The following is a 26003-nucleotide window of genomic DNA, read 5'->3' on the forward strand; positions in this document are numbered from 1 at the left end:
GGAATCATTGTTGTCTTTTCAAAATGCAGCAGCAACTCCAGATATGTGGATACCCTGCACATGTGGCCAGAACACTCCCAACAAATGGCTTAATTTGTACTATAAGTTCTACATAATTATTTAAATAAACCTGCAAAATCCCACCATGTGCACCATTTTCCTCCCACTCCATGTCACCCACCATCCTGAGTTGGAGATAATTGCCATTCCTTCATCGTTATTGGGTCAAAACCCTGGAACTCCCCACCTAACAGCACTGAGGGTATACCTACAGCTGTTTAGGATGGGGATGGGCAATGATTGCTGATGTTGCCAGCAAATCCCACACCCAATTAATAAACATATTTTTAAAAATCCAAGGCAAGCTGCACTCATGTTCTTCTTGGTGGCCATCATGCATCCAAAGCAGAAAATCAACTTTTATCCTTTCTCTGGAGCTAATCTGGCTTCCAAAGATGCCATAGAATGTATTTAAAAATACACGACATTACTAAATAAATTGACTATGTTCTTTTGCCTAGAAAATAGGGAAGAGAGGTTTCCAGTTGTATCACGTAAGGCACATAATCAACTGGATTTGTTAAAAAAAAACTTCTGTGGATGTAACTGGGTTGAACAGTAAAAATATGACGGATTAATCTGAAGTTTAGTTTGATTAGGCTTGGGATCAGGGTACATCAATATAGAATTTTCAATAGGGCATTTATTGGATAGGATACATGATAGGTTAAAGTGTATCAGGTCTGTGGAAGGGCTGAATAGAGGGGGAATGTATTGAGTGGGCTGTCTTAGGTTGGTGTTGCTATTGCCTCTCATTATCCATTGGAAACTTTTCTCTTTATTTACTCTTCCCCATCGATCCCCTAATTACATTCTACCGAGGTCTAATTGCAGATTGCTGTTGTTGACGGGGAATGTTGAGTTCTGAGTTTTTTTGATCTATTGTGAAAGTAGAGGTAATTTGGATTTGTGTCCTACACAGTGCCCCTTTTCTGTTGGGAACTGAAGGGAGAGTAACGATGGATGGATAAAGTGTTGATTATTCACAAAATTGTATACATAATTTAATAAACTCGTATTTGTCTTTGTGATTTATAAATATAAATTGTCTTGTGCTATTCTCCCCACACCCAGCCCTAACTGATGCTGACTTTATCTCTCCTCCTAGGCTCAGACACAGTACCACCACCAGCTGGAGCAGCAGAAGAAGGAGACAGAGGCAGCACATAATCAAACAGTACAGCAATTGGAAAGCAGGCTAGCTGAAATGGAAGCTATGAACAAGGATCTCACTGAGAGGAAATACAAATCTGAATCTTCAATACGAGAGTTGAAAGCCAAAATGTCTAGCATGGAAGAGGTTGAAAAACTTTTTTAATAGCTAAATTTTATACGTGAATGTGTTCTCAATGTTTACATTTTTTAAGAAAAATACAGTAACACAATTACTTGACAAAATTATTGCTGTTAAGACCAGGGTCCATTAATAGTTAAGTAAAGCAGATCACCCAATGGTTCTGCAATGTAATACTGAGTCATACAGAGATATATTTATTTATTTATATTGTATATTTTTAAATTTGATATATTTTCTGTTCAAAATGTAAGTTTTATTTTATACGCCCCTTTGTTGGATGGTATTTAGGAGTGTCAAAGGTCAAAACAGGAAGTTCATTCACTGAGGAAAGAAAACACCACACTAGATGCAGAATGTCATGAAAAAGAGAAACTACTGAATCAGCTGCGGACAAGGACTGCTGTCCTGGAACAAGAAGTCAAGGATAAAGAGCAAGTGGTTGCAAGGACAACAGAAATCTTTGAAAGTACGCAGGAGCACAAGGTAATTCAAAGTCACATGAAATGCTTGATCAAGTAGGGCATAGGTACACAGTTAAGCTATAATAGGACCTATTGCACAATACTTCAAGGCCTACTTATTTTCCTTAGCCTTCTGTATTCCAACACTTTTGAAATGTAACTCTGAGGTGCACAAGTGTAATCTGACCTCAGATGAAGATTTAGTTCTGCACAATGACAGTCAATGATTATTTCTATATTTGCACTACACGTTCCCATATACTTCTCCAGTAACGTGCTGGTTAAAGCAGTAAGTAGTTGAGAGCCATTTATACCAATAATGTCCCAGGTTTGATACCCAAGCCATGTTGGGTTCAGACAATATCAGTTGGAATGGCGACGGTGCGCTATAGCTAGCTTCAGCATCCATAGATTAGGAGTGTGAGTATCAATCGGGGTTCTTGTTCCTCATCACACTCCAATAATTCCAGCTAGAAAACTGTGCGTCTGTGTGTGCGTCATATAGAGACAGGAAGAGGTTCACCTCTGTGTCGCCTTCCACATTGAATAGCTTGCTGTTATTCACTGTTCAGATTCACGCATGAAGAATAAGGAATAGTTACTTGCTTGAGGTGCGGAAGATAACCTGTACCTGTTGAACCGCATCCCGGAAAGGATTCAATGTCTGCACAAAGGAGAGGAAAAAAATAGTAATAAAGGGCAATAGAGGAAAAAAGCTGTGCAGGTACTTTCTGGCACAGATAGAATTATCAAGCAATGTAGAAATAATGAAGCCATCCTTGGGCCTTCTCTTTTTAGGTTATTTTCCCAAATTTAGGTCAAAGCCATATGTTATGCTTTCTCAGAGGAAAATTAAACTGAATGTTTGTAACAGAAAATATTGGATTAAATTCAGGTTTAATTAACCAAACATTTGGTAGAGGCAAAGGAATGCTTGGAGTAATAAATGCTGACGCTCACTATGCAAATTATAATGCCAAAAGAAATAGTTGAACATTGTGGTGCCTCTTCCATGAACATCATTTGGCTGTCTGCCTATGACACGAATCCTAGAATTATAGGATTCGGCCCATCAAGTCTGTGGTGGCTCTTCGAAGTGCAACCCAGACGTCCTGATCCCTCACTTTATCATTTATGTTTTTGGCAGTTTTTTTTTAAAGCAGCTGTAGCCAATGTTTCCTGCAAGCTGCTTGGCTGTGCAGCAATCTGAAAGTCTCCTCAAAAGCCATGCACAAGTTGACCCTTTAAAATCATCACACGTGCATGGCCGCTCATAGATAATTGGGGTCACTCACTTAAACAAATCGCCTGCATGTTCCAAAAATAAGGGAACGTTGGCTGTATCTAAATATCCATTGTAGAACCTGTTTATGTGACATCCACAGTAGCTGATTCATCTCCTTCCTTGATGTTTTGGGTTTAGATAACCTATGTTCTGTTTTAACACCAGCTTGACCATACCTTTTGAGAACAGTTCCAGGAAGGTAGTCCTGGCCAGAGTATCGCTGATTTTTTAGTCTTTCAGAGATGGTTGAAGGTGGAATGAGTTTGTAGTATCTCTCAACGGTTTATTAAATGTGGCTTTGTCAAACAAGATCAATTATCCAGCTTGTCTCTTACTTCTCCTGTTGACCATTTCTTCTTGGCCTTGCCTCCAGTCTTGTTTACTCAATCTTTATTGTTTTTGTTCCCTTGGCTCCATCTTTCTCGCTGAGTTTCTGTGCTGATGCTACTTGTCTGTTGAGAAAATTAAGTGCTTCCTGTGTCAAATGAAAGGTGTCTGGGTGTCACACAAAAACTGCTGGATGTTAATTAAATTTTTTTAATTCATTTATGGGATGTGGGCATTACTGGCTAGGCCAGCATTTATTGCCCATCCTTAATTTCCCTCGAGAAGGTGGTGGCGGTGAGCTGCCTTCTTGAGCCACTGCAGTTCCTGTGGTGTAGGTACACCCACAGTGCTGTTAGGGAGGGAGTTCCAGGATTTTGACCTAGCGACAGTGAAGGACTGGCGATATATTTCCAGGTCAAGATCGTGAGTGGCTTAGAGGGGAACTTCCAGGTGGTGGTGTTCCCTTGTATCTGCTACCCTTGTCCTCCTAGATGGCAATGGTCATGGGTTTGGAAAGTGCTGCCTAAGGAACCTTGGTGAGTTTCTGTAGTGCATCTTGTAGATGGTACACACTGCTGCCACTGTTCGTCGGTGCTGGAGGGAATGAATGTTTGTGGAAGGGGTGCCAATTAAATGGGCTGGTTTGCCCTGGATGGTGTCAAGCTTCTTGATTGCCTTGTAGATGGTGGACAGGCTTTGGGGAATCAGGAAGTAAGTTACTCGTCACAGGATTCCTAGCCTCTGACCTGCTCTTGTGGCCACAGTATTTATATGGCTAGTCCGGTTCAGTTTCTGGCCAATGGTAACACTCAGGATGTTGATAATGGGGGATTCAGCGATGCTAATGCCATTAAATGTCAAGAGGCGATGGTTAGATTCTCTCTTGTTGGAAATGGTCATGTCTGGCACATGTGTGGCATGAATGTTACTTGTCACTTGTCTGCCCAAGCCTGGATATTGTCCAGGTCTTGCTACATTGGGACATGGACTGCTTTAGTATCTGAGGAGTTACAAATGGTATTGAACAATGTGCAATCATCAGGCAGCATCCCCACTCCTGACCTTATGATGGAAGGAAGATCATTGATGAAGCAGCTGAAGATGGTTGGGCCTAGGACACTACCCTGAGGAACTGGATGTTAATGAATTTTTTTTTCTTCTTATTCATTTACAGGGTGTGGGCGTTGCTGGCTAGGCCAGCATTTATTGCCCATCCCTAATTGCCCATGAGAATGTGGTGATGAGCTGCCTCCTTGAACCACTGCAGTCCCTATATTTTGTTGACTTTAACCCTAAAATCAAAATTTTTGGGTATTTTGCCATTCTTGTTGTTTTCTCCTTGAATTTAAAATGCGCTGTTTTTAGACCTCATAGCTTTTATTGTGTCTCACATTTAAATTTAAACAATAGTAAAGGAAGTGAGCATCACTAGCAAGGCCAGCATTTGTTGCCCATCCCTAATTGTCCTTGGAAATTGCCTTCTTGAACTGTTGTAGTTCATCTGGTGCAGGTACAGCAACAGTGCCGTTAGGAAAGGAATTCCAGTATTTTGATCCCACAACAGTGAAGGACAGCGATATAGTTCCAAGTTAGGATGGATCTGTGGCTTGGAGAGGAACTTGTACGTGGTGCTGTTTCTGTGTGTCTGCTGCCCTTATCCTTCGAGATGGTAGAGGTTATGGTTTTGGAAGGTGCCGTCGAAGGAGCCTTGGTGAGTTGCTGCAGTGTATTTTATATATAGTAAACACTGCTGCCACTGTGTGTTGGTTGTGGAGGGAGTCAGTGTTTAAGTTAGTGGATAGGATGCTGATCAAGCAGGCTGCTTTGTCTTCGATGGTGTTGAGCCTGTTGAGTGTTGTTGGAGCTGCACTTATCCAGGCAGTTGGAGAGCATTCCATTACACTCCTGACATGTGTCTTGGGGAGTCAGGAGGTGAGTTACTCACCTCCAAATTCCTAGCCTCTGACCTGCTCTTGTAGCCACAGTATTTATATGGCTAGTCCATCTGGTCAATGGTAACCCCCAGGATGTTGATTTGTGGGAGATTCAGCAATGGTAATGCTACTGAATGTCAAGAGAAGATGTTGGAGGTGGTCATTGCCCAGTATTTGTGTGGCATGAATGTTACTTGCTGCTTTTTGGCCCAAGCCTGCTGTTTTCCAGGACTTGTTGCATATTGGCATGGACTCCTTCAGTATTTGAGGAATTGCGAATGGCATTAAACATTGCAATCATCAGCGAACATCCTCACTTCTGACCTTATGATGGAAGCAAGGTCATTGATGAAGCAGCTGAAAATGGTTAGGCCTAGGTCACTGCCCTGAGAAACTCTGCATGAATGTTCTGGGACTGAGATGTTTGGATTCCAACAACCACAACCATCTTCCTTTCTGCTAGGTATGACTCCAACCAGTGGAGAGTTTTCCCCACGATTCCCATTGACTTCCATTTTGCCAGGGCCCCTTGATACCACACTTGGTCAAATACTGCCTTGGTGTCAAAGGCAGTCACTCCCACCTCACCTCTAGAGTTCAACTCTTTTGTCCAAGCCTGGACAAAGGCTATAATGAGGTCAGGAGCTGAGTGGCCCTGGCGAAACTCAAGTGGAGCATCAGTAAGCAGATTATTGCCAAGGAAGTGCTGCTTGATAGAACTGTTGATGACACCGTCTCTCATTTCTCTATTGATTATGATATTTGGCTGGGTTGGATTTGTCCTGCTTTTTATGGACAGCACACACCCTTGGAAATATTCCACATTGTTGGGTAGATGCCAGTGTTGTAGCTGTACTGGAACAGCTTAGCTCAGGGCATGGCCTCGTTTTGAAGCGCAAGTCTTCAGTATAATTTCAAGGATGTTGTCAAGGTCATTAGCTTTTGTATTACGCAATAGAAACATAGAAAATAGGGGCAAGAGTAGGCGATTCGAGCCTGCGCTGCCATTCATTATGATCATGGCTGATCATCCAACTCAATAGCCTGCTCCCGCTTTCTCCCCATATCCTTTGATCCCTTTCGCCCCAAGAGCTATATCTAACTCCTTCTTGAAAACATACAATATTTTGGCCTCAACTACTTTCTCTGGTGGTGAATTCCACAGGCTCACCACTTTGGGTGAAGAAATTTCTTCTCATCTCAGTCCTAAATGGTCCACCCCATATCCTCAGACTGTGACCCCTGGTTCTGGACTCCCCCACCATCGGGAACATCCTTCCTCCATCCACCCTGTCTAGTCCTATATGTCAGTCCCACCATCCCAGGAGTCAGTCTGGTAAACCTTCGCTGCACTCCCTCTATAGCAAGAACATCCTTCCTCAGATAAGGAGACCAAATCTGCACACGCTATTCCAGGTGTGGTCTCATCAAGGCCCTGTATAATTGCAGCAAGACATCCCTGCTCCTGTACTCGAATCCTCTCACTATGAAAGCCAACATACCATTTGCCTTCTTTACCACCTGCTGCATCTGCACGCTTACCTTCAGCGACTGACTAGTGTACGAGGACACCCAGGTCTCATTGCACATTCCCCTCTCTTAATTTATAGCCATTCAGATAATAATCTGCCTTCCTGTTTTTGCCAGCAAAGTGGATAACCTCACATTTATCCACATTATGCTGCATCTGCCATGCATTTGCCCACTCACTCAACTTGTCCAAATCACACCGAAGCATCTCTGCATCCTCCTCACAGCTCACCCTCCCACCCAGCTTTGTGTCATTTGCAAATTTGGAGATATTACATTTGGCTCCCTCATCTAAATCATTAATATATATTGTGAATAGCTGGGGTCCCAGCACCGATTCCCTGCTGTACCCCATTAGTCACTACCTGCCATTCGGAAAAAGACCCGTTTATTCCTACTCTTTGTTTCCTGTCTGCCAACTAGTTTTCTATCCATCTCAATACACTACCCCCAATCCCATGTGCTTTAAATTTACACACCATTCTCTTATGTGGGACTTTGTCAAAAGCCTTCTGAAAGTCCAAATAAACCACAACCACTGGCTCCCCCTTATCAACTGTACTAGTTACATCTTCAAAAAATTCCAGTAGATTTGTCAAGCATGATTTCCCTTTCGTAAATCCATGCTGACTCTGTCCGATTCTGCCACTGTTTTCCAAGTGCTCAAGTTATTAAATCTTTTATAATGGACTCTAGAATTTTCCCCAGTAACGACATCAGGCTGACTGGTCTATAATTCCCTGTTTCCTCTCTACCTCCCTTTTTAAATAGTGGGGTTACATTAGCTACCCTCCAATCTGTAGGAACTGTTTCAGAGTCTATAGAATCTCAGAAGATGACCACCAATGCATTCACTATTTTTAGGGCCACTTCCTTAAGTACTCTGGGATGTAGATTATCAGGCCCTAGGGATTTATCGGCCTTCAATCCCATCAATTTCCCCAACACCATTTCCCTACTAATACTGATTTCTTTCAGTTCCTCCCCCTCACTATAGCCTGTGTTCCCCAACATTTCTGGTATGTTATTTGTGTTCTCCTTTTGTGAAGACAGAACCAAAGTATGTATTTAGTTGGTCAGCCATTTCTTTGTTCCCCATTATAAATTCCCCTGTTTCTGACTTTTAAGGGACCTACATTTGTCTTCACTAATCTTTTTCTCTTCACATGCCTATAAAAACTTTTACAGTCAGTTTTTATGTTCCCTGCAAGCTTACTCTCGTACTCTATTTTCCCCTTCTTAATCAATTCCTTGGTCCTCCTTTGCTGAATTCTAAACTGCTCCCAATCCTCAGGTCTGTTTTTTCTGGCCCTTCTTCCTTGGATCTAATACTGTCTCTAATTTCCCTTGTAAGCCATGGTTTGACCACCTTTCTTATTTCACTTCTGCGCCAGACAGGAGTAAACAATTGTTACAGTTCATCCATGCGCTCTTTGAATGTTTGCCATTGCCTATCCATCGTCATCCCTTTAAGTAACGTTTCCCAATCCATCTTAGCCAACTCGTACCTCATACCATCGTAGTTTCCTTTATTAGGATTCAAGACCCTCGTCTCAGAATCAACTACGTCACTCTCCGTCTTGATGAAGAATTCTATCATATTATGGTCGCTCATCCTCAAGGGACCTCACACATCTAGATTGCCAATTATTCCTTTCTCATTACACAATAGCCAGTCTAGGATGGCCTGTTCTCTCGTTGGTTCCTCAACGTATTGGTCCAGAAAACTATCCCGTATACACTCCAGGAAGTCCTCCTCTTAGGTATTGTTACTAATTTGATTTGCTCAATCTATATGCAGATTAAAGTCACTCATAATTACAGATGTTCCTTTATTGCATGCGTCTCTAATTTCCTGTTTAATGCCATTCCCAACATCACCACTACAGCTTGGGGGTCTATATACAACCCCTACTAATATTTTTCACCCCTTAGTGTTTGTCAGCTATACCCATACAGGTTCCACATCATCGGAGCTAATATCTTTCCTTACTATTGCGTTAATTTCCTCTTTAACCAGCAATGCAACTCCACCACCTTTTCCTTTTTGTCTGTCATTCCTAAATACTGAATACCCCTGAATGTTCAGTTCCCATCCCTGGTCACCCTGCAGCCATGTCTCCGTAATCCCGACTATATCATACCTGTTTACGTCTATTTGCAAATTCATCCACTTTATTGCGAGTGCTCCTCACCTTAAGGCACAAAGCCTTAAGGCTTGTCTTTTTAACATCACTTGTCCCGTTCCCACTATTTTTCACTGAGGCCCTGTTTGATTCTTGCCTTTGATTTCTCTGCCTATCACTTTTCTTATTCCCCTTTCTGTCTTTTGTTCTTGTCCTTGATTCCCCCTCTTCTGACTCCTTGCATAGGTTCGCATCCCCCTGCTATTTTATTTTAAACCCTCCCCAACCACTCTGGCAAATATTCCCCCTAGGACATCAGTCCCGGTCCTGCCCAGGTGTAACCCGTCCAGTTTGTATTGGTCCCACCTCCCCCAGAACCGGTGCCAATGTCCCAGGAATCTGAAACCCTCCCCCTCACACCATCTCTTCAGCCACATATTCATCCGATATACCCTGCTATTTCTACTCCAACTAGCACTTGGCACTGGTAGTAATCCTGAGATCACTACCTTTGAGGTCCTACTTTTCAACTTACTTCCTAATTCCCTATATTCTTCTTTTAGGACCTCATCCCTTTTGTTTTTATCTATGTCGTTTGTACCAATGTGTACTACGACCACTGGCTGTTCACCCTCCCTTTTCAGAATGTCCTGTAGCCGCTCTGAGACATCCTTGACCCTAGCACCAGGGAGGCAACATACCATCCTGGTGTCTCGTTTGCGGCCACAGAAACGTCTATCTATTCCCCTTATAATTGAATCCCCTATAACTATTGCATTCCCACACTTTTTACTCCTCCCCTGTGGAGCAGAGTCAACCGTGATGCAACGAATTTGGCTGTTGCTGCTTTCCCCTGAAAGGCCATTCCCCTCAACAGTATCCAAAGCGGTATATCTGTTTTGCCACAGAAGACTCCTGCACTGCCTGCCTAGTCCTCTTGCTCTGCCTGGTGGACACCCATTCCCTTCCTGCCAGTGGACTCTTAGCCTACGGTGTGACCACCTTTCTGTACGTGCTATCCACGATACTCGCCACCTCACAGTGTCCCCAGCCGCCTCTCCAGCTCCAAAACCCAGGCTTCCAGGAGCTGCAACTGGAGACACTTCCTGCACACATGCTGGCTCTGGGCACTGGAAATGTTCCCAGCTTCCCACATAGAGCAGGAGGAGTACACCACGGCTTTGAGCTCTCCTGCCATGACTTACTCCTTTAAATTAAATTAAACCTTTTGGAAGATACTTAATATCAAATAATATCAATTACTCTAGGACCCTTCTTCCCTGCTCCTCGTTGTTCCAGAATAAAGCCCTTACAAACGATGAACCACAAAATAAGACCTTAAAAACTATAAACGTTAATAGTAGTAAATACTTACCCGGTCGTACTCAAAGGATCACCGTGTTCCCTCCTCACCGAACTCCCTTAGTCACCAAACTCCAACTTAAGCACTCTACTGCAGCCCAAAGCAGCACTCCAGTGCAAAGTTAACACTGTAAGATGGCCTGTTTTTATACTCTCTGAAAACCTGTTTAAGCCAGTTATTTAATTAACTAGTTGTAACTGCAAGCAGAGCCTGTATACACCCTGTTTTAAAGCTGGCCTAAAACTCACCTCCTTTCAACACAAACAGCAACTTTTAGTTAATTACTAACTTAAAGAAAGACTAGACTTTAGGTAGAAATTAACCCTTAAATTCCTTCTGTCACCAAACTCCAACTTAAGCACTCTACTGCAGCCCAAAGCAGCACTCCAGGGCAGACCAATGCTTTCAGGCGTTTCTTGATGTTATGTGGAGTGAATCGAATCGGCTGAAGATTGGCAACTGTGATGCTGGGGACCACAAGAAAGAGCTGAGACTGATCATCCATTCGGCACTTCTGGTTGAAGATGGTCGCAAATGCTTCAGCCATGCGTTTTGCACTGATGTGCTGGGTTTCCCTCAGGATTGAGGATAGTCCTATTTGTGGAGCCTCCCTCTCCAGTGAGTTGTTTAATTGTCTGCCGCCATTCACGACTGGATGTGGCATGACTGCAGAGCTTTGATCTGATCTGTTGCTCGTCAGCTAACTTAGCTGTCTATTGCATGTTGCTTCGGCTGTTTGGCGTATAAGTGTTGTAGCTTCATCAGGCTGACGTCTCATTTTTAGGTATGCCTGGTGCTGCTTCTGGCATGCACTTCTGCACTCTTCATTGAACCAGGCTTGGTCCCTTGGCTTGATGGTAATGGTAGGCTGGGGGATATGCCAGGCCGTGATGTTACAGATTGTAGTTGAATACAATTATGTTGTTGCTGATGGCTCACAGGGCCTCATGGATGCCCAGTTTTGAGCTTCTCTATTCTGAATCTATCCTGTTTAGCACGGTGGCAGTGCCACACAACACGATGGAGAGTATGCTAAGTGTGATGACAGGACTCTCCTCACAAGGACTGTGTGGGGATGTTGGATCCAATGCCCATGGTTTGTTGGGGCTAAAGGATCTGGGTTGCACGCTTTGTTCGGGGTGACTGAGTCAGTACAGAGACAGAGAACATCAGGAGATCGTTTTTAGAATAAACACATGCTATTTATTTACAAACTAAACTCTGCAACTATACTTGTGCGCTCACAACATAAAACTCTGTCTTCACTCGTCAGTGACTAACTCAAGACACTCACATAGAGGTAGCCTACGCTACTTTGCTATTAGACATTAATATCATGTGACCTTACATGACAGTACTTGTCTTAAAGGTATATTACATCTCAGATTACTACATCCCTCCCCCTTTACTGAAAAATACATTTTACAATTTTTCAATACATCAAGTTATTTACACAATTCAATTATTTACAAAACCAGTCTTGCTAGGGGTTTCCTTATGCGTGTAGAATGTCTCTTCTGAAGTTTGCTTTGGAATCACTCTTATTGAAGTCGCCTGAGCATTAGGTCCTACAGCAGGTATCTGTAAATTTGATTCTTCGACTCTTTCAGGTATAGTCGGCCCTTCAGATACATTTGTACTTTGTTGAGTTCTTTCAACAGGAAATGTTGATTCAGTCTCGAACGCTGGTGGAATCACTTCTGGATTATTTGGCTTCTCCACTTCGTATGTGATCCACATATCTTCTTATTATTCGATCTTCGACTTTCATATGGTAGGAAAGAGATTCCGTTACAGCACTTATTTCACTGAACAGCCATGCTGGTCCTTCTCTAAAATTTTTCACAAATACCTTCTCTCCTACATTAAGTGTTCTGTCACGACTGTGACAATTACGTCCCATTTTCTGATTTTCCCTGCCTTTTTTCTACCTCTCTCTCTCTCTTCCCCCCCCCCCCGCCCCACCCCCAACCCCCAAGTTTGGCATAATTAGGCTCAGTCTCGATCGGAGACAGTGTTTCATCAACAGTTCCGTCAACAGTTCAGCAGGTCTGACACCTGTTGTCGAATGAGGGGTAATTCGATAGTGGAATAGAAACCGTGCTAATTTAGTCGCTAATGAATCTCCAGACAATTTCTTCATACCAGATTTGAACGTCTGAATTGCTCTTTCGGCAAGTCCATTTGAAGAAGGATGGTGTGGAGATGTTTTAACATGAACAATACCATTGAGGCTTGTAAATCAGTTAAATTCAGCACTTGTGAATACTGTTCCATTATCTGATACTAGCACTTCAGGTAATCCATTTATAGCGAAGCTTTGTCGTAGCTTGTCTATTGTCGCTGAAGATGTGGGTGACCTTACTTTGTATAAATCCATCCATATCCGTCTATGATAAGGACAAACATTGTTCCCATAAAAGGTCCCACATACTCTGTGTACTCGTATCCATGGTCTTCCTGGCCATTCCCAGGGGTGTAATGGAGCTGTTGCAGGTAATTTTTGTACTTGTTGACACTGCATGTAGCTTCTTACTAGGTTTTCTATTTCTCCATCCATTCCCGGCCACTATATTTAGCTAAGTGCTATTGCCTTCATTTTAGAAATTCCGGGATGCGGACTGTGAAGTTCAGATAACAATGGTTTCCGTCCTTTTGGAGGAACAATTACACAAGCTCGCCACAGTAAAATACCTTCTTGGTTGGTTATCTCATACCTTCTCTGGAAATACAGTTTCATTTCATCAGACTCTTGTGTTTGTGACCAACCAGGAAGAACTTGATTTCTCACTTTGGATAAAACCAAGTCTCGGTTCATCCAATCTTTTAATTTGTTTAGCATATATCGGCGATGAGTCCAGGAACTTCAATAACAAGACGTATTCCTGAGGAATTGGAACATCCTTATCTTTTACCTACAAGGGAAAATGGCTGAGTGCATCTGCATTTGCAATTTGACTTCGGGGTCTATGAATAAAAGTATACCCATATGCTGCCAAGATCAACGCCCATCCTTGTACTCTTGCTGAGGCTAAAGGGGGTATAGCCTTATCTTCACCGAAAAGTCCTAATAATGGCTTGTAGTCCGTTATGATAGTAAAGTGACGACCTTGCACGTATTGATGAAACTTTTTAATGCCGAAAATGATTGCCAGGCCTCCTTTTTCAATTTGAGTACTTTTTCTCTGCAGCACTAAGTGTTCTCGACACACAACCTATCGTTCTGATAGGTCGTTCTGATTCATCATCTATTCAATGGGAAAGCACTGCTCCCACTCCATAAGCTGATACATCACACGTTAATATCAATTCTTTCTTTAGGTCAAAATGTACTAGAAGTGTAGATGACTGTAACAACTTTTTCACTTTTGTGAAAGCTTCTTGTGGTGTTTGCCATGACCATCTCTGGTTTTTTTTGAGCAAACCATACAATGGTGTCAGTTCTGTCGATTAAATTAGGCAACAAGCGTCCATAGTAATTAATCATCCCCCAGAGTGATTTCAATTTGGATGTATTCTTTGGCACTGGGGCTTTAATTGCTTTCACTTATTCTCCAGTTGGATGTCGGCCTTGAGCCTACCTTGTGACCTAGGTAAGTTACCTCTTTTGCCTGGAATGTGCATTTATCCTTTCTCAATCTCATTCCAAGCTGCGAAAAGCGTTTCAGAACTTCTTCCAAGTTCATCAAATGTTCCTTTTCTGTGAGTCCAATCACGAGAATGTCATCCAAATAAACTACAATATGGGACAATCCGTGTAACAAACTTTCCATAGTTCTTTGGAATATGGCGCAAGTAGAAGATATGCCAAATGGTAAACAGGCGTATTGATACAATCACTTACGTGTATTTATAGTGACAAAATTTCAGGATGCCTGCTCTAATTCCAATTGCTGGTAGGCATGACTCAAATCTAATGTCGTGTAAGCCTTTCCACCTGCCAGTTTAGTGTATAAACCTTCAATTTTAGGTATGGGGTGTCTATCCAATTTTGCCACTTTATTAACTGTTAATTTATAGACCCTGCATATTCGAATGCTTTGGTCAGGTTTGAGAACAGGTTGCCCACTCTGAAAATTGTACTGGTTGTATCACTCCCAGCTTTTCTAATCTGTCCAATTCGGCATCTACCTAATCCCGCATTGCATAAGATACTGGTCCTGCCTTCATGAATTTTGGTGTTGCCTCTGGATCTACATGAATTTTTGCTTGCAGCCCTTCAATTTTTCCAAGTTCTTCCTTGAAAACTGAGGCATTGTTTTGTAGTAGCTGTGAAAGTCCATTAGTTCTTAGTTGGAAGATTTCATTCCATTCCAATTTAATTTCTTTCAGCCAGTTTTGTCCGAGGAGACTAGGTCCCTCGCCTGCTACTACCATCAAGGGCAATTTCACTGTTTGACCTTCATAGTTTACTGTGACTTTACGCCCTTGACTTGTACATCTTCTCCTGTGTAAGTCTGTAATTTTTCAACAGTTTCTTCTAAATTCAGTTTATGTTCTCCATGATTCAGTTATTGAAAAGTATGCTCTCCGATCACCGTAGTAGCTGTACCAGTATCTACCTCCAGTCTGATAGGCTTCTCATTCACACTCAAGGTTATATAGATAGGGTCCATTCTTATTACCTTTAAATTATATAGCGAGTAGATAGCAACTATTACTTCAGGCATTTCAACACTATTTATCTCATTGGGCTTTTGCCTTTGTCTGACAGTCTGCTTGATTCTATCTTTACAATTTCACATGAGGTGTCCATATCGATCGCAGAAAAAAACATGCAATCATTTTTAAATTGGGTTTCATTACAGGAATGTCTACTTCCATCTCTGTTATTATGATGCCATGCTTTTGCTGCTGAGTTTTCCTTTTTAATTTGTCTGCTAGTGGTGGCTGCTTCCCGCTTCGGAACAAAGCTCCGCACTTTAGCGTTTTTTTTGGTTGAATCTCCCCACCCAACATGGAGGACAGTGCCATTTTGCGCTCCTCGAATGGCTTCTGAGTCTCGCACTGCACCTTCCATTGCAAAAGCAATTTCTAACGCCTTCGGAAAATCTAGATTTGTTTCAGCCAATAATCTCCTCTGAATCGCATTTTCGTTTATACCACACACCAAATGATCTCTAAGCATATCATTGGTAGAAGCACCAAACTCTCAGTATTCAGTTAATTGCTTCAGACTTGCAACATAAGCAACTGTCTGCTCCTCACAGCTCTCACTCTTGAGTTGAATTTAAACCTTTGTATGGTCACCGATGGCTTGGGCTGGTCATGATTCCTTATGTGGCTCACTAAATCATCAAACTTTTGGAGTCTGGGGCACTGGGTGCCAACAGATTTCGAATTAATCCGTATGTCTTGCTCCCACACGTGGACAGAAGGATCGCACGTCTCTTCTCCCCCGCAATGTCGTTCGCCTGGAAGAAGAACACGAGGCGTTCAACATAGTGAGACTAGTCATCCGAGGTTGGATCGAATGGCCCTACTCTTCCATATTGCGGCGTGCTCTTAGGGAATTATTTTGACGGTCAGAAGGAAATTTTCTTTTACTTGCAACTACTGTGCGAGGTACGGCCCGAATTTGGTTCTTCTGGTTTCCTTTTCTCACTTTTTACCTAATTTTTTCCATGATTTTTCGTGCTTTTACTCTCATTGCCAGTTTGTTGGATCCAATGCCCTTGGTTTGTTGGGGCTAAAAGATCTGGGTTGCACGCTTTGTTCGGGGTGACGGAGTCGAGACAGAGATAAAGACCATCAGGAGATCGTTGTTAGAATAAATAAATGCTGTTCATTTACAAACTAAACTCTGCAACTATACTTGTGTGCTCACAACATAAAACTCTGTCTTCACTTATCAGTGACTAACTCACGACTCACATTGAGGTAGCCTGCACTACTCTACTATTGGACATTAAGATTATGTGACCTTACATTACAATATTTGCCTTAAAGATATATTACATTTCAGATGACTACATTCCTACCTATATTGTTATGACAGATGCATCTGCGACAGGCAAGGACAAGGTCTTGTGGGTTTTTTGTCTTGTTGGTTCCCTCACCACATTCTGTACCATTTTCGCCCTCAGTGCTTCCTCTAAGTGATGCTCAGCATGGAGGAGTACTGATTTATCTGCCAAGGGAGGGCTGTATGTGGTAATCAGCAGGAGGTTTTCTTACCCATGTTTGGGGTGCCTTGAGACTTCATAGAGTCTGGAGCCTATGTTGAGGACTCCCAGGACAACTCCCTCCTGACTGTATACCACTGTGCAGCCACCTCTAGTAGGTCTGTGCTGCTGGTGGGACAGGACATACCCAGGGATGGTGATGGTGTCAGGGACATTGGCTGTAGGGTATGATTCAATAAGTGTGACTATGTCAGCCTGTTGCTTGACTAGTCTGTGAGACAGCTCTCTCAATTTTGGCTCAAGCCCCCAGACGTTCGTAAGGAGGACTTTGCAGGATCAACAGGACTGGGTATACCATTGTTGTTTCGGGTGCCTAAGTCAATATCAGGTGGTCCATCCAATTTTATTCCTTTTTGACTTCTCTGTAGTGGCATGATGCAACTCAGGCCATTTCAGAGGGCAGTTAAGAGTCAGCTATGTTGTGGGATTCAAGTCACATGTAGGTCAGACCAGGTAAGGATGGCAGATTTCCTTCCCAAAAGGCAATCATGAACCAGATGGATTTTTAGACAATTGATAGTTTTGTGGCACCATTACTGAGACTAGCTTTCAATTCTAGATATTTTTCTATCAATCAATTGAACTTAAATTCCATCAGCTGCCATGGTCATTAGCCTGGACCTCTGGATTACTGTTCTATTGACATTACCACTATGCCACTGTCTCTCCCTAAAATAATTTTTAAGAGCAGAACAGAGTGGGAGATTTTACAAGATGCTGCAGGAGTTATTTTCTTTATACAACTGATTCACCATTTATTTGCAGAAAAATCTCGAAGAGAGCCTGGAACAAAAACAACAGCAGATGGGAAAGCTGGAAGCTACTGTGAAGTCTCTTTCAGAAGAATTATTAAAGGTAGCCATTTAGACTTTTTGTTATGCTAGCAATTGCAATCTGGCTGCACTTGCCTTAAATCCATATTGGATAAATTTATGTATTTAAACAAAAAACTAAATATTTTTGGACTGAAGTAGATTTAAAAAGCTTTAGTTCATTTCAGAATATTTCATCTTCCTCCCCTGCCCCAAATTTATTTATCTCTTCTCAAAGCACCAAAATAGTGGCATGGCCAGAACTGTTGGTATAAAATCTCCTGATAGGTGAAAACAGGGAAAAAAATATGTATAGGTTCATAAATAGCCTCAAAATCTTTCTTTTTCACTCTTTAAATGTACTTCCCTTAAACAGTTCATCCTGATAGCCCTGGATGTCTATTTTAGTTGGGTGGGAAAATAACATTATAAAAACATTAGCAGTATAGGTCATATGGCCCCTTGAGCCTGATTTGAACCATTTGATAAGAACATAGCTGAATCATGTTAGCTCCATTCTGCTGCCCTGTTTTCATAAACTTTGATTCCCTTAGTGGCCAAAAATCTATCAGTCTCAGTCTTGAATGTTCTTATCTGACCATCCACAGAAGTGCTGAGAGATTGCATTGACCTCTAATTAACATGAATGAGGCTTAATTTTAGCAACAGATTAGTAGTTGTTTCTGGCAGCTGTACAGAATCCAGCTGGAAAACTGGATGGGATGCACAATGAGAGAAATGTGGTATAACGGATTTCCTCCCATTTTTTCCAACTTTATGATCATAATTGGCTATAACTGGACATTTACCCAAGTAAACAATATGAAGACAGACCTCGTGGATTTCATTTAATCCACATTTTTGTGAATTCAGAACTGCTGTCATTATAATTGTTTGCTATCCACACTTGAATGTTTGAAGATGAATTATGATGTCTACAAGCCCTTTCGCTTTTGACATTCGTCATTACAATGGCATGTGCACTGTGTAAGGCTGCTTTTTAAACTGTGCCAAGATATGCCTGTTGACCAACTAAGAACATAAGAAATAGGAGTAGTAGTAGGCTGTATGCCCCTTCAATCCTCCTGCACCATTTAATAAGATCATGGTTGACCTTCACTTTCAGCTCCCCATAAAAAATAGGAAAAATGAGCTGATGCAAACACTGGTTTTGAACCCACGCACTGCAACCTTAACCCAGTGCCGTAGACAGGTCAACCAGGACCAAAACCTAAAATTGGAGCCCTGATGTTCTTTGCAGTACTCCAGCTTCATTACTTTTTTGCCACAGGTTTGAAGTAAAACAAAAAATTATTGCAAGTTCAACTTAGTAAAAATGCAAATCTTCACTATTAGCAAGCTGCTCACTTAAGATTTATTAAAATTCATTTTAATCTTGAGAGACTATTGAAATTTAATTAACGTGATTGTGTTTCGGTGTAGGCCAATGAAATCATCAAAAAACTGCAGGGAGACATGAAAAAATTGATGGAAAAAATTAGACTGAAAAATACTGTTACAATGCAACAAGAAAAGCTTATAGGAGAAAAGACACACATGCTCCAGAAGGAGCAACAAGAACTAAAAGAAGCTCAACAGTCTCTGAGACAAAAGGAAGAGGAGGTAATGAGTCACAATTTGTTATCACCAATATAATAAAATTCTAAGTTTAGAAGAGCTGGGAAAGGGGAAGAATGAGAGATTATTTGAAAATGAGCTTTGTTTTTAAAAATAAACAGCTGCTTTATTTTCTTTAAAAATCTTTTTAGGTGCGTAAATTTCAAGAGCAGCTTGATGCCACAGTCGGAAAACTGGAAGAAAGCAAGCAGCTTCTAAAGACAAATGAAAATGGTTAGTGCTTGAAACAAGAATGTTATATAACAGCATGCATGTAAATAGTATCTTTAACCTGATAAAAATACAACCCAATGCACCTCTCAGCAGCACTATTGGACAAAGCTTAACACCGTGCCAATGTAAAGAAGCATTGGGACCGTCGACAAAAAGTTTCGTGAAGGAGCTGACATTTTTTGCATGCATGTAGAAATGAGACCTTGTGGTTGGTTTTGTGAGGCTGCCCTCCAAGCACACACAACCTCACATTGAAGGACTGGAGGGCAGTGGGGGCTTAGCATTCTACAATTATATAGCCTTCATTAAGACATGTATGCAAAAACTATTACCAATGAAGGAAAAAAATAAAAGAATGTATAAACTGAAATAGATAAAAGAATCAAAGTATGCAGTTGTGTTTACTGATGTGAAAATATAGTAGAGCCTGTTTCAAAGGTGACGATGATAGACAATATGGATAGAAATCCCAGGATGACCAACTGTCCCAGATTTTCTGGGATTGTCCTGGAATTAGGTTTCTTGTCCCTGATGCAGAGAACCCTAGCCTATAACCATTATTTCCTCAAGTATTTGGATGTGACTTGGAAAATGCTGGCATTCCTGGGAAGCTTCATTTTCAAAAGAATTATTAAAAGCTGTTGTTAAACATGCTAGTGTGACATGCTGTGTTTTGTGCACTGATGCACTTTACCAGTTAATACTGAAACTAGTCCCATGCACGGGCTTCCTGGAATGCCGTTTGTCCCGGATTCCTCTGAAGAGCGACTGAGGAGACTGCGCAAGGTCTCCTCTTGGTGCTGCCTGAGCATTTTTAGTGTCTGCGCTTGCATACTGTGCTGCTACGCATGCGCAATCCAAAGCCAGCACAGTGTACGTGCACAGACACAAGTACGTGCAGTCACAAGGGAGCAGAGGCAGTAGGAGCACTGGCTGGCATCCTCCTCTGAGAGTTGTCCAGCTTTGGCTGAGATTAGTGGGTCTGGGGAGTGCATTTCCATTCACCACCCCCACCCCTCTGGTCTCATCAGGTGCCACCCTGCTCCTCCAGCAAAGTGTCCCTTAAAATTTTTCCCCCCAGAGCTGGTTACCAGTGGTCACTCTTGAGAAACCCTCTTCAGTAACTTTTCAGAATGGATGCACTGAGAGGTTAGTTGACAACCAGCAATTAATGAGGAATGAAATAATGCAGAGAACCCTAGCGTAAAATCATTAGTTTTCAAGTATTTGGATGTGACCCTGAAAAAGCTGGCATTCCTGGAAAGCTTTATTTTAAAAAGAATCAATAGAAGCCATTGGCAGACATGCTAATGTGACATTGTGTAACAGTGTTTTGTGTACTTGTGCACTTTACCAGTTAATACTGAAACAAGTACCATTGTATTAATAACTGAAAAGCACAGGACTGTAAGCTCATCTTGATTGAAGGTGTTTTTACTATTCAGACCTTTTGAGAGGATGAGGGAAGAGGAGCAAGCTTCATTATTTAACTCTTTTAAAAAACGCTAATGGTATGCTACTATTTATCTTGCGCAGTAATATCCTGGTTGAATAAACAATTGAATGAAAATAAATTAGCAGCACTGCAAGAGACTCCATGCTCTTTTGACCCATCAACAATATCCAGTAGCAATATGTCCAGGCCTGGGGCTATGCAAAACAGTCTGGTAAGTAAACTATTAACAATGTGACCAGAATAATATATATAGTACAAATTAATTCAGATTTTTAAATAATTTTTAGTGAGTACGTTTGCAGGTGTAGATAAGATGGGTAGTGAAGATATTGGATGGAGAATAGTGCTATTTTTAAAATTGTTTATTGAAATGTTAGTACTTTTTACTTTACCTGCATTTTCATTGAGACATCTTGTGCAATGCAAGATTTTTAATTCCAGCTATTAAAAAAGTGTCATTTGGTTCAGTGGGAGCATTCTCACCTCTGAATCAAGATGTTTATTCAGTGACCACACAACAGAGGATGCTAGGACTGTTCACCCCTTTATTTGCCTGCTGATGTCCAGTGCTGCTTCATGGATGGGTTATTGCACCTGTAATAAGCACAGGCACTTAAATAGGCAGGAGGAGGTATTTCCAATCCTCTCATCTCATTTTCCTATTGGTCACTGCAGGGGTGAGGAGATTAATTGCTTTGTAGGGTGTCCAGAAGATGCGGTCTGAACCAGCCCCTCTCTGATGGGAGGTGGGCTGACAGCCAGCACTCCAGCCCAAAGGACACCACTCTCCACCCACCCTGTCCCCCCACTCTCCGCATACACAGCCGATTGACCAGGTAATAACACTGGATGCTTTCTGAGGTTCTAAGACAGCAGCCAGAAAGATATGATGTCAGCCATTGCTGCTCTTTCAGGCCTGCAGCAATAGCTGACTTTACTCTTCACCACTGGTGCTAGATCCTTTTAGAAGGTGGATCTGTGCCAGGGAGCATGTAGGAAATTTAACTATAGAGCTCAACAGCTCATTGGACATGTTAACCAGTTCATTGCTTGTCTGTTTAAAGTATCTGTGGGCAGTGTAGTGCTCAGCTGATTAGCTTGTGAGAACAAATCAGTGGCTATGTAAAAACCTTGCTAGTAGGTTTGATCTTCAGTGGAGTCTGCACACTCAGACACCCATTGTCATCAATTCCAGCACAGAACCTGTTAATGTAATGAGGGATAATCGTCTTGGTGATGGAACCTGTGACAGAGGGCAGTCTGAGTGCGTATTCACATAGAGCAAAGTTCACATTTAACAAAACTTGCCAAAGAGTTTAGCTGTGAATGTCATTGAATTGATTCCAATTAACTAGGACTTATGTTTTCTTTTCAATTTACCCCAGCAGAAAACTCCCAGGTCTTTGAAAGCCCATTATAGAACTGCACTTGATATTTTTGCCGAAGTTTTTGAATTTAATTAGTTGCCATTTTACTGGGGAGAGATGGGTTGCGGAGGTGGGGGGGGGGGCGCTCAGTAAAGGAGGAATGACACAGAGCAAAACGAGACAGTGGTTTCAGATTATTTTTTCAGTTTTCTGCATGTTATACAACAGTGGAGGATAGATCTGTTTTTGGATTGCATAAAATGCCTGTTTGCCATGTTAACATAATTAGTGCTGACTTTTCAAATAAAGTTCCTTGAAATTCTAATATTATGCTGTTGCTTTTCCTTTTGCAGCAAACTTTGTTGCACCCTCCTTTTTCTGCCTTGATGCCACAGCCTGCCTCTTCTACTTCACCTTCAGATATTTACTCTAAGAGCTCTGTTTCTACTGTACGAATGAATTCTCCATCCCTGAGGCCTGGTGTATCAGGACATGGTCTTCAGGCAGGCTTGATTTAAAATATATTGTTTGCACTTTATAATTTTGAGCAAAATTAAATGTTTTGGAATTTGCTAAATTTTTAAAGTCTGACTGGAAAGGTTTTTAAAGTAGCTTGCACATTTAAGTTCAGGACCTTCGATGTAAATCACATCGAACTGTTTTGCTGGTTACAAGGAGGGCAGTTGTAATGGTTACACACTTAAATATCAAATACCTTAAAATGTTGTTTGTATGTTTTTAACAGTAATTTTTTTCTGCATGTTTGAAATTATTTGCTAGATGCCAGTTCATTTGGAGTTCTAATTGTCTATTAATAGTGATGCAGTTATATTAAAAACTGAACCAAAGTCACTTTATTATTCAGAAAAACTTGATTTATGACGAGAGAATGTTGCATAACTCTCCTAGGTGCACTTCAGTCCTTTGCAACTAAACCCTAGCAGCATTCCTGCAACTGAATCTAAATCGGGTCCTTCAGCTTCAACGCCAACAGTAATGGCTGCCTCTTCTAAAAGGTATGCATTAGTTCCAGCAGCCTTAGCAATGTAGCAGAATTAATGCACTGTATACTGGTCTAATTTTCAAATGCCACAACCAGTTTTAAATATTCCCTGTTACATGCTGCTTAGATTTAGCTTCTGAGAGAGATTAGGGGTTGCCATCCAATTAATGCAAACTATATTTTTGAGATTTTGCAAATTTGAGGTTTGAGTTTGTGATATTGAAATCCACTAGTGCTAAAACAGTAACTAGCTTAGGATGCAGTTCTTAAATACTGGGAAACTTGATTGCAGGGAAGGCGAGTAAGGACCACAATGCAAGACATCTCAGATTCTTTATATTCCTTGAAATGTATTGTCAGAATTTTTTTTCTACATGAAGTTGAAGTTAATTCCTTCCCAGAGCTGCTATAGCAGCTTTTCCCATTTCTTCAGATCCTAAAGGCAATTTCAATGCCAGCTGTAATCTGCAATCCTCCCTCCCTTGTAATGTAATGGTAAGCAACTACCTAGTCTTTCACTTCTGTCTCCTGACACTGTAGCCAAAAACATTGTGCAGAGTTAAGGGTGTGGATGTACAATCCATGGCAATGTTATCTGTTATCTTTTTAAAAGGAAACGTTTGTCAGAACTAAATATGGGTCACCTTTTAGGATATTCCGAAATAAGTTCCAAATGGTGCAAATGTGACTTAGACTTCGAGGCTTCATTAGCAGCTTTTGGTCATCGACCCTTACTTCCTTCCATCATCTCTCCAGGCTGCTTTCTTCCCATCTCAGTTATCCCACCTATTGCCCCACAGATCTAAAAAGGAATTCGGTGGGGGGGAAGATGAAATGGGGAGTAAAGCAGGAGGAGTGGGGGGACATAAAAGCAGAATGGTAAGGGAGAGAAAAACAAAAGGGAACACCAAAACTTAAGAGAGTAGTGGGAAGCAAACCATAAAAAAAAAGTGAGGGAAAGCTAATGACCTGAAAAGGATAGAAAGTGAGCCCAAAAAGAATGCTACAGAAGGGAAGATGAGAAGACATAGAAGTGAAAGTGCAGAGGGGATGGTTTACAAAGAGAGTGCGTCAGGAGGGAAGTTAGAGAGATGTGCAAAGGAGGAGAGACTATTGTCTTTTATAAATTGTGTTTCATTTTATTTTGATAGTATTTTATTTTGTAAACTGGAGAAACAATTCTGCTTTTATTTTAAAATCGCTTCACCATAACCCTGTTCTCTTTGTCTTGGCCCAGAAGCCCTGACACTCCTAAAAGGCTTTGAGTTTTAGAACCTTTGTTGACTGAAACCGGTTTTTCTATAAATGCGCACATTGACCCTATTTATTTCAATGTAATTATCTAAGTTTGTTGCTAGGTGGTAACGCCAAGAAATTTGGCTGACCTCCACATGTAACCTTAGCCTTCTGTAGATGTGATGAAGCCTGAAAATATACCTGTTTATGGACTTATCTAGGTAGTGCATGCTGGAGCAGTTACACTTATATTTTAAAGTTGAGGTGCAAGTTCACTGATAGCAAGCTCCCACCACTGTAACTTATTCTGCTCAGACTACTGAATTTTCTTTGCTGTTAAAATTAAGCAAGTTTGGTCTTTCATAATTATATAGCTTAAAGGGTAAGAATACGCTTAATTGCAATGCAATGCTGGAAGATCCACAATTTAGCATTTAAAAGAGAACTGAATCTAGGAGTTTCTTGAAAGTGTAGTGGGAAAATGCAACTCAGTATTGAACATACAGGCTTCTCAGGGCCATTATTCAAATTCCGTGTTATGCTGAATAAGCTGCTCATGGCTGTTGCAACATATTAACTCTTTCTTGGCCTCAGCACTGCTGGAGCTTGTCACTGTCCGGTGACTACTACTCTAAAATGCATGTATGTTGATGTCAGATGACAAGATGAGGCTCAACTACAATAACCCCACAATCAATGTACTAAAGCCTAGACTCTTGAGGTACAGGGTGCTGCAAGATAGCATCTTAAGAGAGAATGGAACAAAATTTGGAGAGAGAAAAGTATATAACTGTATCCTAATATCAATTGATAAAAGGGTGAAAAAGAACAATGTCTTAGCTACTCCTATGTCCCAGTGGAATGCATAAATAAGCAAAGCCCTGATGGAGAGGCATATAAGGTAGATCTTAATAGATATTCATCTTACTGAGGTTTTGACTTCTGTGTAACTTTTGGCTACAACCAAAGAACATGTTTGTGAACTAACTTCAACAATGAAATATGGTCAGTGTGTTCTGGGTGACTGGGTACAAAATTTGAAAATTAATTATGCAGATTGATCTGTGTTTTGTTCATGGTTATTTAAGTTAAGCTGTTGAAATTGAGCAATTTGATTGAATTGTTATTGTAAAACAGATGAGAAAATTATTGACATTGGTTTTGAGCTTGACAGACTCATTGTAAAATTCCGTACTCCAGAACTGATGTGAGCTTGTTTGATGAAATGAATATCACTGTATAACTGGCTGAAATAGAGGAAAGAGTTTATATTTAGCTAGTCAGTTCAACTTGGAATTGTTCCATTTTCAGCAAGTCAAAGGTTGTAATCTCTGCTTCCTCCAATCTAATTAATTGGTTGTAATGTAATTTGTAAAATAGAAGTTTTAAAAACGTAAATGTTTTAATCTCTTGTGTTAACCCTTCAGTATGTCTGTGCTTTGAACAATTCTGTCAGCCGTTTAATTAGAAATACTTCTTATTCACTGTAGTGAATCAGTTGGCTTGGACCTGAAATACTTACAGAAGAGGGAAGGTGGTAAACCAATTTTATCTCGAGGGATACCACTACAGAAGGCATCATGTCCATCTAGTGCAGGTAGTAAAATAGTTGGACAGGGTCAAATGTCTGTATACATTATAGAGTTTTTCCTGCCTGTATATGAAGAATATCACAATAGTTTGAAGATATGTGATTTATATCCACTCTTA

The 26003-nt window shown here is 41.2% G+C and overlaps 1 protein-coding gene across 4 annotated transcripts in view; it reads left to right on the plus strand.

Moving 5' to 3' along the window:
- The window catches only part of LOC144696762 (spindle assembly abnormal protein 6 homolog), an 89019-nt gene that overhangs the window by 55931 nt on the left and 7085 nt on the right, over positions 1-26003 (plus strand). For all 4 annotated transcript variants that reach the window (XM_078568451.1, XM_078568461.1, XM_078568480.1 and 1 more), the window contains 9 exons: positions 1169-1360; positions 1646-1840; positions 17334-17423; positions 18824-19003; positions 19150-19231; positions 20768-20898; positions 22408-22557; positions 22964-23070; positions 25784-25890. In XM_078568451.1, the coding sequence (XP_078424577.1) occupies positions 1169-1360; positions 1646-1840; positions 17334-17423; positions 18824-19003; positions 19150-19231; positions 20768-20898; positions 22408-22557; positions 22964-23070; positions 25784-25890 (1234 nt within the window). The remainder of the gene's footprint in view (positions 1-1168; positions 1361-1645; positions 1841-17333; positions 17424-18823; positions 19004-19149; positions 19232-20767; positions 20899-22407; positions 22558-22963; positions 23071-25783; positions 25891-26003) is intronic.

Source organism: Cetorhinus maximus, chromosome 2, assembly GCF_964194155.1.
Source record: "Cetorhinus maximus chromosome 2, sCetMax3.hap1.1, whole genome shotgun sequence".
NCBI classification, from domain to species: Eukaryota; Metazoa; Chordata; class Chondrichthyes; order Lamniformes; family Cetorhinidae; genus Cetorhinus; species Cetorhinus maximus.